This window comes from Calidris pugnax, unplaced genomic scaffold, assembly GCF_001431845.1.
Source record: "Calidris pugnax isolate Ruff unplaced genomic scaffold, ASM143184v1 scaffold24, whole genome shotgun sequence".
NCBI lineage: Eukaryota > Metazoa > Chordata > Aves > Charadriiformes > Scolopacidae > Calidris > Calidris pugnax.
The window spans coordinates 33,671,012-33,686,336 of record NW_015090922.1 but is presented as its reverse complement, the minus strand read 5'-3'; the positions used below and the strand labels follow the sequence as shown (position 1 = coordinate 33,686,336).

At 37.4% G+C, this 15,325-nt stretch overlaps 1 protein-coding gene across 3 annotated transcripts in view; it reads right to left on the bottom strand.

Moving 5' to 3' along the window:
- UTRN (utrophin) overlaps nt 1–15,325 on the bottom strand; it is a 379,666-nt gene that overhangs the window by 246,766 nt on the left and 117,575 nt on the right. For all 3 annotated transcript variants that reach the window (XM_014950829.1, XM_014950828.1, XM_014950830.1), the window contains exons 23-33: nt 12,807–12,920; nt 11,827–11,982; nt 10,757–10,927; nt 8,337–8,516; nt 7,526–7,660; nt 6,884–7,033; nt 5,304–5,465; nt 4,823–4,951; nt 4,196–4,369; nt 3,469–3,624; nt 1,998–2,168 (exon numbers count right to left, since the gene is read on the bottom strand). In XM_014950829.1, coding sequence (XP_014806315.1) covers nt 1,998–2,168; nt 3,469–3,624; nt 4,196–4,369; nt 4,823–4,951; nt 5,304–5,465; nt 6,884–7,033; nt 7,526–7,660; nt 8,337–8,516; nt 10,757–10,927; nt 11,827–11,982; nt 12,807–12,920 — 1,698 coding nt within the window. The remainder of the gene's footprint in view (nt 1–1,997; nt 2,169–3,468; nt 3,625–4,195; nt 4,370–4,822; nt 4,952–5,303; nt 5,466–6,883; nt 7,034–7,525; nt 7,661–8,336; nt 8,517–10,756; nt 10,928–11,826; nt 11,983–12,806; nt 12,921–15,325) is intronic.

Genomic DNA, 15,325 nt, shown 5'->3' with positions numbered 1-15,325 from the left:
AGAAAAATCAAACCAAGAATCACCTTCTGTTTACACTCACTCTCTTCAGATACTGATCTCTTCTGAGAGAGAGCGGAGCAAGCAAGAGCACAATGCATGTAAGTGTTCTATATAACTTAACTTGAGACCTTTTTTGTTTGTTGATTTATAACATCTTCACAGTTCTCTTCCATTATGTACATAAAGCAGATGCATCTCATGATATTATAGGTGCAATTTTCAAAGGTTCTTTTCTGCACTGTCAAGCACCACAGAGAATACAATTTTCAAGAGACACTTTGGATTTCTATGTATCTTTTCCTATTAAAGTACTTCACAGTTAACAGCAATGAGAAAAGTGGTAGGGCCAAGGCTGAATTTTTTTTGAGAACCACCACCACCCATTACTGCATACGTTCAATTCACTTGCTACAATATTACAGAAGCCCTATTGTTACTTATATGTAGTTACATAAATATATGTATCTTTAGCTTTAATGTTTTTTCCAAGTCATCTCCGATTTTAAATAGCGGGGTGTCTAACCTAAAAAAAATTAATCATCTCCGAAAGAAAGCATACTGAGATACAAATTAAGTAATACGTCATTTCTTGACTATATGGTTTCCTCATGGAAAATAGCACCTCTTGCCACATAAGATCACTGATTAATATTGATAATATCTGGCTATTTAGAAAGATCTTTCATGTCAGTGTGCAGTGTGTGGAAGAATGCAGTTAATCACAACTAGTGCCTGCAGCTCCTTGAACATACCATCTGTGAAGTAAATAATTTATTAAATACTCATAACTTATTATCTTAGAGACAGAAACAAATACTCAAGTTACTCCATTTTAAATTGCCTCTAAAAAAACTTCAGGCAAGAAGGACAACTTTACATGCAACATAAAGGGCTCGTCCTCCTGGTGGTGCATCATAGGAGTTCATGAACTATTTGCATTACTTACAGATATATAGTAAGCATACTTGTAAGTGGGTATTTACAAACTTGTTCAGAAAGAAGTCTTAGGGCTACTGCCACTGCAGAAGTGTAATAACTAATGCTAATAACTGCTAATCCTGAGTGAACTGGGTGAGAACAGGTTATAATTAGATGTTTTTCTAATTTTGTAGGCTTTCAAGTTTTAAGATTGTACACAGAACTATTCCAAAAGTAAAAGGTAACAGAAAACAAAGACTGGAAAGACCAGTATTGCTGAACTGTATCAACTGACACTTGTTGCTAACTCCAACTATTACATATATAAGTTTCTACAGTGTAAGAAACTAAATACTTTGTCTCAGAATGAAACACATTTGCCTGCTTCCATGAAAAGTTATGATTTATAGATGTAAGAAAATAAGGAATTATGGGAGTTTTTTCTTTTGCAAAGTCACACTTTTGAAGACAATGCTGTTTCAATCAAAAGTTATAATATCTGGCTATTTAGAAAGATCTTTCATGTCAGTGTGCAGTGTGTGGAAGAATGCAGTTAATCACAACTAGTGCCTGCAGCTCCTTGAACATACCATCTGTGAAGTAAATAATTTATTAAATACTCATAACTTATTATCTTAGAGACAGAAACAAACTCAGTTTTTCATTAAAAATGTCAATGAACTTTCAGTTTGCTCTACTAGTAAAATATTTGACCCAGCCTAAAATTATATTTGCTGATGGTTAAGAATAATTATATTGTTAAGAATAGTTATATTCTAACACAGTTCACAATACTTATGAACTGTGTTAGAAATACAATAGGCCACTTAAATACCTATTAATACCAAATATGTATGAATATCTTTAATATTTACTGGCCATTTAAGTTTGAGGCAAGATGCACGAGATGCAACAGGTGAGACTCAGTAAGGTACTGAATATTATCTACTGAATCTACTAAAATTTCGTGGTGTAAGAGATTTAGGAACAAGTTACAGGGATCTAAATTCACAGCCACTTCTACATAGTATTGCCATAACATTAAAAATTTATTCTACAGATATTTAGACCGTGCTTACTTTGGCCCAGGCAACTTCTGAATCCAGATCAGAAAGCAAGCTCTCTGCAGTGGACTTCTGCACGAGCTCAGCCTCAGTGGCAGCTAGCCACTCCGACAAAGAGGTAGCCTCTTTCCTCATTTTGCGTGCCAGCTGGGATGCTCTTTCAAGATCTTGCTTTCCTTCTGTCACCTACCACAAAAAAAAAAAAAAAAAAAAAAAAAAAAGGAAAAAAGAAAACAGAATAATATTTTAAAAGACAGCAAAAATGACAGTGCTGGCCAGCTAAAATATCCATGTGAATACATAAAATCCTTCCATCTGAAGACTATCTTGCACTGGAGAGGGACACTGAAAAGATAAACAGTTTATAAACTTCTGCATCTTACTATACAAACCAGAATATACAAAACTAGAATAATTTTAAATAAAGATACACTTAAAGGAGAAAAAGAAACATGCATATCAATCGATTTATAGCTAGTAATCATAAACTGATGTTTAAACTTAGTTAAAGGGTCATAATAAACAGAAACTCGGAGGGGGTAGAGAATCCAGTCAGTCACTCACACAGGTAAAATTCAGTGTCTGTGTTTTGAGACCTGCTATCTGTAAAGAAAAATTTCACTGAAAATCCTGTCTGCCCTTGAAAATATCTCAGTAAAGTGAATACGAAATTTGATGTTTGCTGCAGAATAATCAATTCTATTTCATACTGGCTATACAATTAGTCTGGTCAAATTTTAACACAGACTTGAGAATAAATCCAACCAAAGCAGTCAGAATCAATTGACATTTCGAAAAGTCGCCCTCTGTCTCAGCTCAGTGTTTGCATGTATTTACTCAAAATAATGGACTCTTTGAAGATCTAAAAAAATAAATTCATACACAAACAAAATCATAACATTATACTGCAAATAACTCTTCCTTTCTGTCTGTTCCCATTTTTTTGTCCACATGCTGAGTTTTAGATGTGCAGGTTCCACTAGAATCCACATCTTAATGCAGTTCATGAGAAACACAGGTTTGCCTGCATTTTCTATTTCATACTGAGAGCAACCCTTTAGATGGATTACAATTAGAAATCATCACAAAACCTCTTAAAAAAAATATTACAGCAACTCAAACTTTTCATATGACAATCTGATAGTAAATTGTAGTGCAGGCTGGCTTATAGACAAGAGAACGTACAACAGTGCTCAAAGACTTTGATAAATAACAGGCCAGCTTTGCCAGAATGATGAAAGCTCTGTAAACCTTCCTTTCTTCAATGCTACCTCCCATTCAGGAAGACTCTGAGCACAGGAGTCTTGCACAACTACAGGATTGTTATGTGTAATCTTTAGTCTCTCAACTGATTGCTTCTGGATGTTGGAACCAACCTATAGAGTATCAGCTTCAGAATCAAGTTTAAAACATCATCTGACATCAAAACAAGAATGAATATTTAAATACAGGCAAATGTTCATATGTACAGATTTGGTTTTCTTACCTGTGCCCCCAAGTCATTGTAAAGAAACTTCAGTGCTGTCAGTTGTTCATCCATTGCTTTGGGATTATCTGTCTGTTGTTTCTGTACAATTTGCCTTCCTGTCTTGATGACAGTCTCAATCTCCAATTTCACCTCACTGAGGGTCTTATAGAGTTTCTAAAAACACAAATACGTGTATTGGTGATCAATTTGCAATGCAAATTTTCAGACTGCTTCATTTGGAGGTCTGACCATAAAATTGCACTTCAGGCTCTGAGCTATGGATAAAGATCAATATCTGCCAAGATGATTTTAAACTTCTGATGTTCCATATTTTATTCCAGTTTTCATTTTCACCCAACAAAAGAGTTAACCCAGTAATTTAGCAAGGCTAACATTATAGTCTGTACTTGATCTTATGTATAGTGTTTATTTTGTTCAAATACTAAAAACCAAGCAAACTTGCCCCTGGCGTGATGCTTCTGTGTAACACAAGGGTGAGCCAGGGAAGGGAGTTTATAAAAACTCAGCTGTTCCACCACATCTGTGATCAACAATCCACTAATTTTATGTCCACATTCTCACCCAGCTTTTAGTTATCAATTGCTTTGCTGGCGTTTTGCAAAGAGTTGTAACAGTTCCATTAGGACTTTAAGAAAAAATTTTAAGAAAAAATTCCTAAGGAGAGACTTCAGGCAACAAAAATCACACAAGATGCAAGCATGAGTTAAGAACTTTGCACACTTACCATGCAGCTGTCCAGATGAGCTTGGATCACATCTGGATCAGTATCCTTCACATCCAAGACATGAAGCTCTGCTTTTACACCATCCAACACCCTTTTGCAATCCAACATGCGCTGCTCAAAATTGGCTGGTTTCTGGAAAAGCTGATACTTTGTAGACACTTCACGAAGTTTTCTCTGTTTTTATGAATATTATTTTAAAAGATTGTTTTAAGTTAATACCCACACTTCAAAAAAATAATACTTAAAGCTAAAGCATCTTCTCCCACAGATCCTAACTCACCTCTTATACCACCACATCTCAGTATACACAGCAATACTATTTGCCAAGCCAAATTCCGTCACCTATTCCTAATCTCCACCTGAGGTGCAAGTGAGCTATAATTCTGATATCCATTCTAGTAAAATACAGAGACTTTCTGACTTTCAGCATTTATGCCAGGATACTTATGAAATTTAAACTCCCTAATGCTGCTTGTTTCCTAATGAAAGCGCATAAAAGCATATACTATTTACTTCTGAGGTTTGGTTGACCACACCAAGCAATTTACAGGCTGACAACAGCAATGTGTAATTGAAAACCAGAAGCTCTTCACATTTAAATTCTTAGCGCAGCCCTCATATTTTTACCTGCAAAACATCCAGCTGAGTTCCACCACGGGGAGACCTGCATTCAGGAGAAGCAGGAGGGAAAGAGCGAGCACTTTTCTTGAGCTCCTCTAAGGTGGATTCATGAGCTGCAATCTCAGCTTGAATTTTCTGCCACATCACAGAAACAGAAAAAAAAAATGTTACGAAATTGCTTGCAGAGAGGGGAAGAGGAATTTGATTACCATCTACTACGCACCAGAAGTAAATTCACTCTGTAAAAATTAAACACTACCAGGCTTATTTTAAATATTATGGCACTGGTGACAGCTTGCTAAATTGAAAGCCGTTAAGATTGTTATTCAATACAACCTTCTTAAGACAGGAAAACAGATTATAAAAGATATCACCTAGTACATCAGCAGCGGACTGAAATGAAGCCTTTGTGAATTACTAAGTCTAGGCTGAGAACCATCATGAGATATTTCAAAATGTTTTATGGTGAAAAGATATACTGGAATACCTGGGCCTCCTGAGGCATCTGAAAGGCATCTACCCTATCAGTCAGATAGGATGTCAGCTGTCTATCCAGCTCCACTAAGTTTTCCTGCAGGACCTGCAACATGTGGTCAGTTTCTCTCATGGTTTGAAGCTGCTGTTCCAAGGCTATCTGCCGGCTCACCGCCTGAGTGGGACAGAAAGGTAAGACAAGAAGCAGCAGTAACTCAATACAAATTATATTAAACTTTCTAAAAAGAAGATGAGGGAGACCCATAAAATCCTATCCCAAGAGGAGTGTCTAAAAGAGCAAAATCAAGCTGTAGCAGGCAGCAATTTTTGAAGCCTGCTGTGATTTATACTGGTAACTGACAAACAGTGGCATAGAAGGAGAGTTCTGCTCCTAGATATCCAGGACAGTGAAAACAGGTCTCTCCCATCACCTCAGAAAATATTCTGTTAAAAACATACCAGTTTCAAAAACTAGCTAGTCAATTGAAATCAGGGACTTTGTAATCCACTACAGCTCAATGTTGTTTGATGTGTAAACTTGCACATTTTCTTTCAAAACAATAAACTCTGTTACAGTGTGAAAATAGAGGTTCACAGTTCCTTTCCTCCATCGCCTCTCTCTGTAGCAGCAAAACTTCTATAGTTCATCTGAAACATCACTATTTCCATGGAAACACAAATTCCCCAGTACCAACACATGCACAGGCCAGTGGGTGCGTACACACAGACACAGAGGTGTGGGAAGTTCTCAACAGCCCTCAGCGCTGTAGCTGCCAAAACAGATAGTACTTTATTGCCATATAAAAGCTGTTGTAACAGGAAAACAACTGTGAATGTTAACTTCAATGACAGCACGTAGCCCCCAGCTGAGGGCACTGCATTCCTGTTGCTCACTGCAATGAGGATAAACTGAAATTCCCTCTATGACTATGACTAGGCAGTGACAGCAAAAAAAACCTCCCATCCTACAATTTGGCAGGGAACTGTATTACCAGGATACACAACACAAGTTACAAACATATGCAACCTGAAATACTTCTTCACTTACTAAATCTAGAAATCTAAATCTAAATCTAAATCCAGAAAAGATTAAAGTATGAGAAGAGGAAGGGGACAACATAATAGATGGAGAATGAGAAGAATGTTTTCCTTTTGTTCGACTTCTTCCTAGCCATTTCAAAGTGTGAAAACGTCACTTACTCGTGTTCCTGACTTTTGCAGCTGGTGACCAGCTTGCCAGTATTTATGGCACTAGGACGGGAATATTAACCTCAGTTATTGAACCATGCCCTTTGAGACTGGAATTGCTTTTTTGTCAAAATTACCTGGGAAAATACCAAGGGGTCCCCACAGTGCAAGGGTGTGCAACATGCAAAACAAAAAGCCATGATTCAAGTCAGGAAAAAGAAAAACAAAAATATCTTGCTCTTAGGGTATCATTCCAAATTGAAAACAGCTGACAAAATTGTGAAGGTTTTTCCTCTTTTCCTGTATTGCAGTCCTGCATCTATGAATTCAGCTGTCTAACAGGAATCATTTCAGACCACTGAGCTGAAAAACCCAGTCTACTTCAACCCTGCCCCAAATTCTTACCAAGTGACTCAATTCCTCATAGCGGGCATTGAAAGCCTCCAATTTTTCACTGATGATATCATCAAGAATCCCTCCATCAATCAATGTCTGCCCAAGTTCACGAATCTGGGTTCGATTATCAGCTGGATGACGCAGGACTGATTCCAGGGACTAATTAGAAGAGAGAGTTTTAAAGGTCAAGACACTGAACGATACTACATCTTCAGAGGTGGAAATCTGGCCACACGCACAGAAGTTTTACACTTCAAATGCCTTGAGAGTGCTCTAAAAGAATGAATTAGTTATGGCTTAATCTATGATGGCACAAGGCAAATACAGTGGCCATTTTGCTTTAGATAATTGAACTTCACAGCGCTTCTTGCCTATTCACATCATTTCATACTATAGTGCTGAAAGGAATTAAGTAATTTACACAGGACAGGAGACAGCACACAATTTTATCATGGTACCAAGTACAGCACAATTATGTACAGCAAAATTCAGCTTTTAGTGGAGGATCTTACAAATATCCATGCCAAATCCAGAGTAATGAGTTAATTTAACCTGAAGAATCAGAATATTTAACACGCATTTCACTATTCTACTGAAGTATAGAACTTAATTTTCTGAAAAGTTACCAATCCGACAGCATGACTACAATACCTCAAGAGCATCATTGACAGCATCCAACTTATCAGGCAGATTTTCTGTCATTTGCACCCTTTCTTCCAGATTGTTTAGCCAAGCTGTTTCTAAATCAAGATACTGAAGCAGCTCGATCCAACAGGACCACACCTCCTAGGAGCAGCAGAAAAAACACAAATTAGCCTGGAATGCCAGGCAGAGCTCATATACCCTATGAACAGCTTAAAGAAGTTATGTTTCTGAGACATTCATGTAGAATAGGCAAGTAGTAAATATTCAAAACCCTGCCATGGCACAGGAAGTTGTAGGCACAAAAACCTGCAAATATAGCAGTAAGATAAAAACAAATATGCAAAATACACATAGGAGTCTCTGAACACATGCTGAAATTATTACTGACATCCAGATGCTTACACTGATTTAAGAATGTAACAAAATCCATCAACTCCTCTTGAAAGGCAGGATATACACAACCTACCCCAAACTATAATTGACCTGTTCTAATTATTGTCATATTTCAACCTTTAATCTTGTAGAAGTCTCTTTTTGTCATTTTGGAAGAAACACGGACACATAAGAGAGATGTGAGACAAAGTTACTTATTTGCACAGGTGTTGATTACAATAAAAAAAAGCAAAGTTAGATAGTGTTTCATGGATGCCAATGATGTCATCTCAAGTGAAAGAAATCTTGGAAAGGAGCCACAGCAAACGGTTTATGCCGAAGCTACTAGATTCAGTGAAAAAAAACTGGACATTTTCAGTGTCCTTCTCCATTCCTCTTCTGCCACCTGCCTCTAATTCACTAAGCTGAGAGCTGTCTTTCTTACCTCCAAGGTGTGGCATTTCCCCCGGATCCGATTGCACAGTAGCTGGTAGTTCTCCAGCACAACATTCAGCTCGGTTGCCAGGTCCTGACCACTAGACGGCACTTTGGTGGCCAACATCTTGATGTTGTCTTTGAGAATCTTCACCCGCACCTCTTTCTGCAACACATCCTCCTTCGCTCTCTGCCCAAAGAGATGATTACATGATCAGCCCTTAATTGCCATATGGTCAGCACTCAAACCAAAGATCAGCTGTTTAACCTTGGAAGTCTTGCTGCCAAAGTAATCTTGGGTCTGAGCACAACAAAATATGCCACTAACTTGCATGGAATTCAAATTGTTCTAGTAAGCATTGAAAAACCCTATTTTATTAAACATACAGACATATTTAGCATTTACAGTTTGTTCATTAAAAATTCATGACTCAAAGCAAAAAAGATTAAGTTCAGTGTTATTTATATTCACTAGCATACAGATATGAAAAAGAAATGTACCAGGAAAAAAAAAAACAGGTTTGCTAAAAATAAGTATATCAGGGAGATAAAGGTAGGGTGAATTTACAGAAGTTCTGAGACACAGAGCCCAGTAACCATCTCCCAAAGTTATCCAGGAAAGATGATGTGACTACCCAGGACACATGCAACTACAACTACAAAGTTGGGACCTCTCCCACAGCTGAGTGTGCATGGAGAACATGCAAAAAAGACAGCCAGAAGAATTCCTTTAATCCTGCTGCACTGAGAGGAACTTGGTACCAAATATACAGGGTAAGCACAGTACAAGTCCCACCACACAAGCCTGGAGAAATCATACTATCAGTTGTTGAATTTTGTCCAACCCACATTTCAGGAAGGAGGATAGCTTGAAGACAGATCATAAAGACTAGTCCAAGCCTGCCTCTGTTGAGACAACTAGAGGGCTCCAGAAGCAGGCTCTGTCCATCTCTCTCTCTCTATTCAGGTTTCAAGGGCAGTTTTATGAAATTGAAGTACCTCTGATATATAAAGGCACTGCACTTTATGGTAGAATTTAGTACATGACAGCATTATTGTTGCACATATTGTTCAAGATGTCTTCTAAATGTGAGGCAATAAAAAAAAGCTCCAGTTAATGGAAGGGCAAAAAATGGAAAATTCTGGGAAATATATTTTATGGCAGGATTATCAAAAATCACCCAGCCTCATCTTAAATCTACTCCTTCAAATGTAGCAGGACTTCTACTCTCTGTTCAAATGAGAACAGAATTAGGCAAGCTCAAAAGTTTTTCAAAACCTTAAGCAAAAATGCTTCTCATCAGATATAGAGTGTTCTTTCCAAGTCCTAAAAGTAGGCCCAGCATAGTATTCTTACTGCAAATGTAAGAGGATAAGCAAGTTCTACAGTAAGCTTAATGGCTCGCTGACATATCTGCCAAATTTAAAAGTACAGAATATAATCTGGATTTGAAAAGGTAAATGTGCTCAAAGTCTGTCAGATTTGCCAATGAAAAGAAGGTTCTTCCATTTCTTGGCTTCTGTTCAGCAGGCTGTCAGACTGTGTGATCTCAAATGGTTTCAAAGGACATGAATATATTAAAACACTTGTTAGAGACTGATTCAGAAAGTCCCTTCCAAAAAGAACAATTCAGAACTTCAAATAGATTTGTCAAAGTACTTGTAAGGGAGAAAAAAATCCTTTTTTTTTATGCTCCAAGTAACGGTGTAGGGCATACTCATTTAAATAACATGCATAAAAGTCAAAACATTTGTGAAGATGTGCCTGAACTGTCAGATTTAAAAGCAGAGAGAATTATTGTTTACTCTGTACATACATCCAAGAAAATTATCTATTCAGTAAGTAATTTATAATGAGACAAAAATAGCTGCTCCTCCTCCATTTTTTGTCCACCAGTCTCACAATTAGAGAAGCGGACACCAGCATCACTGTGTGCAACAGATGAGGAACACAAGATAACCTTACAACAGAACTGTTTTAAACTGCTCTTCTACATGTGGAGTTACTATGTCTAGGGGACAAAAACCTGAAGCCCAGCAGCTAGAAACAGAAGAATGTGTTTTAGTTAAACCACTAATTTAGAGAGGTATAACATCACCTTTTCTTTCTTTCTGAAGTTTCGTCTCCTGCGGTAAGTTTCCATATTCTTAGTATTTAATATACTATACGTAGCAAGCCTGGCTCAACAACTGGGCAAGCTGCTATTCATTATGAAATCTCTACCCCTCGTGGCCAAACAGAACATCTGCTTTTATAGTTTGTGCTTTAAAAACAAAAATTCCACAAACAAAGCTGAAAAATACCACTAATCTTGTCATGACCTGAGCTCCTTTCCACGTAGATAATAACTCCACAAAAGGTCAAACCCCAAAGCCACTAAGTTCTGTTTCTCTTTAATCAGATCTCTACAATGACCTGGTATTCCTGACCTTCATTTCCTCCACTGCATTCTCTAGCTCTTCAGGGGACTTGTATTCAAAATCTTTCTCCAAATATTCTTCTTCAGCCTGGGTCATCCATTCTTGCATCTCTGCCAAATCCTTCTTCAGATTTACAGCTTTTTCCTGACTTTCAGACAGGCGATTTTTCTGACTAATGATCTAGAATCCGAGGTGGAGAAAGAAACAGCAGTTTTGTTACTTAAATGTCCTTGTAGATGTGAAAAAACATAAGTCTTTGTTAAAACATTTTACTATCAAAACACTTTCAGGACTTTTTCATTAACAAAAGACTTTTACACACACACAAACTCATGATCTCTTTTAAGCAGATCAACAAGATCTATAGGTGACGGAAGGAGAAAAATTACCATTTTTTTCCCCTCATTGCACGTAAACTGGTAAGAATCCCTGGAAAAAGTCACATAAAAAAAAAATCCCTGGAAAAAGTCTGATCACAAGTATCATATAGTTAGATAAATCTTTATACAGAGCACTAAAACCTCACTTCTTTCCACAGCCCAGGCAATCTGGATTCTGTATCAACAGCAAGGTTCTCCAACACAGATCTTTCCCAAAAGAAACAACCAGATACACCAGACTGAAGTGGTAGTCTATTTATAGCCATTTATTTTTCAAAGCTGCTTGGAAGCAGGCAGAAATTACACAGGCCAGAAGAATATTCCAGATTTCAGTAACAACAGAACAAAAAGGTCAGACCCTCCTTCCACCCATCCCAGAAACAGGATCATGAGGGAAAGTGAACAAATTAATCTTTAGTTGCAAACAATTAAACTGGAAGGAGCACAGCGAACCCTTACGTACCGAGAAGTGCATGTATTCAAACAAAACAACTGTTGCACAGATACCCCCTAACATATTTGCACTTCTGAAGGATTCACTGGGTCAAGATTAATTTCAGCCACTTTGACAGCAGAACAAGTAAAATGTACTCATCCCACTGTCTTTCTGCTTCACCTCTTGGCCATCCTGCCACTGCCACCCAATCGAACAAACACCTGCAGTAAGGAGCAAGCACTAGCAATACATGGAGAACTCACCTGTTTGCTCAGTTTCTCCCATTGAGTCTGGCAGTCTACTAGCCGAGATTTTGCCCAAGTATTTATGCCTGTGATAGGCTGAGCTCTTAAAGCAGACTCTATTTCTTTCATCTCTTTCAGTGATGGTTCAATCTTCTCCATTTCATTGACAAACATCTGAGCACACATCAGAGAAAATGAATGTTCTTCTTCAGCAAGACATTACATAATTTATAGGATACCAGTAAGTTTTTAATTTTTAATTATTCGAGAGAAACTTAAAAAAAAAAAAGCAGAGTGATGCTGTATTCAATACCAGACTGTTTAAAACAATCCTTCAGTGGCCCAAAACATCAGAAACTGCTCAACTAAAAACCAAAATACAGCTTGCCAAAGACAGTGCAAACATTCTCACATGCCAACACTGGAACAACGCAATTTTGAAGATTATGTGCACTACTTACCCTGATGTTTCTAGCATACTTCAGATTCTTATTCTCCCAGAAACAACCATTAGAAGGTAAACTGCAATTACTTGCTATAAGATGAAATTCTACCTATTTGTGATCACTATGTGCCACTAGCTAGGAAGGAACCTTACTTGTAAGGCATGCACAACTCCTAAAATCCTAAGAGTTTCATCAGTTATTTGCTTGTTATTTCTATTGCCCTTGGAAGTTTAATGCAGAAAGCACTTTTCACTCACTGATTCAATTCCCTAATCACAAAATTAAGAGAAATATATAAACATTTTCAGAGGAACTAATGTCAACTTGTAGATGAGTACTTGTAAATATGGTGAGGACCTTTGAAAAGTACAAAGTGTTATGGCTACACACAAGGAACCAATTGAAATGTACCCTGAAGAAAGATAAGACAATTTTTGTGGCCAGCTTTATAGAATATGCCATGGACAATATTTCATAATAGAAGCAAAATAATACAGAAGAAATGCAGGTCATCATTGATTTCAAAAGATTCCTTGAAAGAACAAAACTCACTGTGCACTGGTCAAGTTGTCTTTGAAGTCCTTCAGTATCCCCTTGAACAGCCTTCTCTGTCATTAAGAAGTCTTTCACACCATCCATCCACTTCTGAACAACTTTTGAATCAGTCTAAATCAAACATAATAATGAAGAACTGATACAATGCAGTGATGAAGAGCATATGGCTGTTGCATTTCAACAACTTCTAGCAGTGTTAAAAGAATATTCTACAAGCTGCTAGCAATGCCTTGATTTTAAATCAGACAATCTTTGTCTTCGTTTTGGTTTGAGGTTGGGTTTTTTTCCTCCCAATTCCTCCGTTCTCAAATTTATATGAAAATTAAATTCATAACAGTGATTCTCTTACATCCATGCCACAGCGTGATTTCATTGACACTGCACTGCTCCAGGCTGTTGCACAGAAACACAGGATCAAGTAAGGAGGCAAGCACAGCTTTGAGAAGTATGTGGTCACCCTTCACATGAGGGACCCAGCTGAAGGCTGGGGATAGCCTTTTCCTGACAACAGAATCCATGTATGACTGCTTCCACCAGAGTTGTTCAAGAAACATATTGCACTCCAAGGAAAAGAGAAGGCTCTATAGGAATATATATTTAGGGAGAAGGGAGAGGAGGAGGTAATGCTAAACATACTTGAAAGGTAGAAGCTATGCTGGGAAAGCCATTCACATTACAGAGAAACACAGGCATAAACGGAAAATACCACAGAGGATTAGACTAACTACCAAAAAAATATCTAGCTATTTGGGGCCAATAGCAGCTACTGTACTCACTAGAACAACCCACAGGGCAGGAAAAAAAAAAAAACAAAAACATACACAATTTCAGAGTTATCTGGCCTAAAATTTGGCAGTTGCCTTATACCCTGCAACAAAGTAGGTGGGAAGGGAGACATGAGGGTCATCACCTCCTTCACATGCAAATTGTAGATGTTCAAAATCACCCTTACAAACAAAACCACCACAAACTTAAAGCAGGAAGAAAGTTTTTCCTTGTCGTGGTCCAACTCAGTTATGTAATACTTTTTAAATAATATATAGTTGGACATTTTTTAATCAATATTTTTGGACTGTTTGGTTGGGTTTTTTAATAGATGGCATCTTTTCATTCTGACACAATCATCATGACAGAGCACTGTTAATGAGAAGCCAAGTCAAAGCTCATCAGCTTCACCACCTACTCTGCATGTCACTGCGGAAGAAAGCAAACACTTCGATCCCTTAAAAACCTTCCAATAACACTTCTTTCAAGATCAATACATTATACACTGCTTCTCAAAAAAAAAAAAAGTCTGCACTAATGAAAACCCATTATACTAAGATCATATTTATTTTTAGGCAATGCTACCATTAGAGGTCAAAGTCATGACATTTTCTTCATTCCTTTTCCATTTTAGGGGGAATTTCCTGCAGCTGATTAGCCTGAAAATCATTTTCCAAAAAAAAAAAAAAAAAAAAAAAGACCTCAGGAGGCTTAACAGTGAAACAACACCACAACACCACAATAAAACATATTTATAAAGGCTGCCATTTGACCAAGCATTTCAGCATATACCTAATTTAGCTTGCTTACAGTAAGCTACTTACATAAGTAGCTGAAGTGAATTAAATGGGATTACTCACAAAGTTAGGCACACATTTAAATAACTTGCTGAATCACAAGCCAAGTCTACAGAAGTTTAATGAAGTAAATGCTCCTGCACTGCACAGGTAAATAATTACCAATGGTCAAATATCCAGTGTAGTTTGTTGATGTACAAGAGCTCACAATTTTTAGACATGAACTAAAACATCAGATCAGTTTCAAAAATTTATTCCAGTCAGGAACAAGATCAAATGTGCTGAATTTTAACTTGTTCACTCCTAGAAAACCCACATGATGTACAGCCATGCAGTAGATTTAAAAGAACTGAAGGTGATACATAATCAAAGACACAGCAATCCACACATTCTTAGAGGTATGATAACAGAGAATACAAGATACAGACATCTTCTTCTAGAAAATACAAGATGCAAAACTGATAAAACAATTTTTGTCTACTTTTCCCTTCACACGACTAGAACAGTCTCACAGTAAAACACATCTCATGTCTCTAATGCACGTGTCAGCTTGGGGGAGCCTCTGTCACATCACAAATCACATAAGGGCCACCTGAGCAGCAGGACCCACAGGCAGATCTGCCACTTGCACATCAGACTAACAAGGACATTTTAAGCACTGCTCGCCTGTCTGCTCACTGCTAAAATGAGGATACTTACATTCAGTTTCTTTTCAAAAACCTAAATGTGAGGAGTGCTGTTTTGGGAAATGCCATTTTTTAAACGTGAATTAGGAAAAAAAGAAACATTATAAATAAACCAAGACTTGTGTGTAGTCGCATATGACCATATGTTCTCCAAGGGTTGCCATTCACTTACTTTTTTTTTTTTTTCTTCCCCACTTAATTTTTTTTTTCCTTTCATAGTTAGATGCTTCATCTCCTCTCTTAACCAAGAAGATAGTGCCCAGCCATT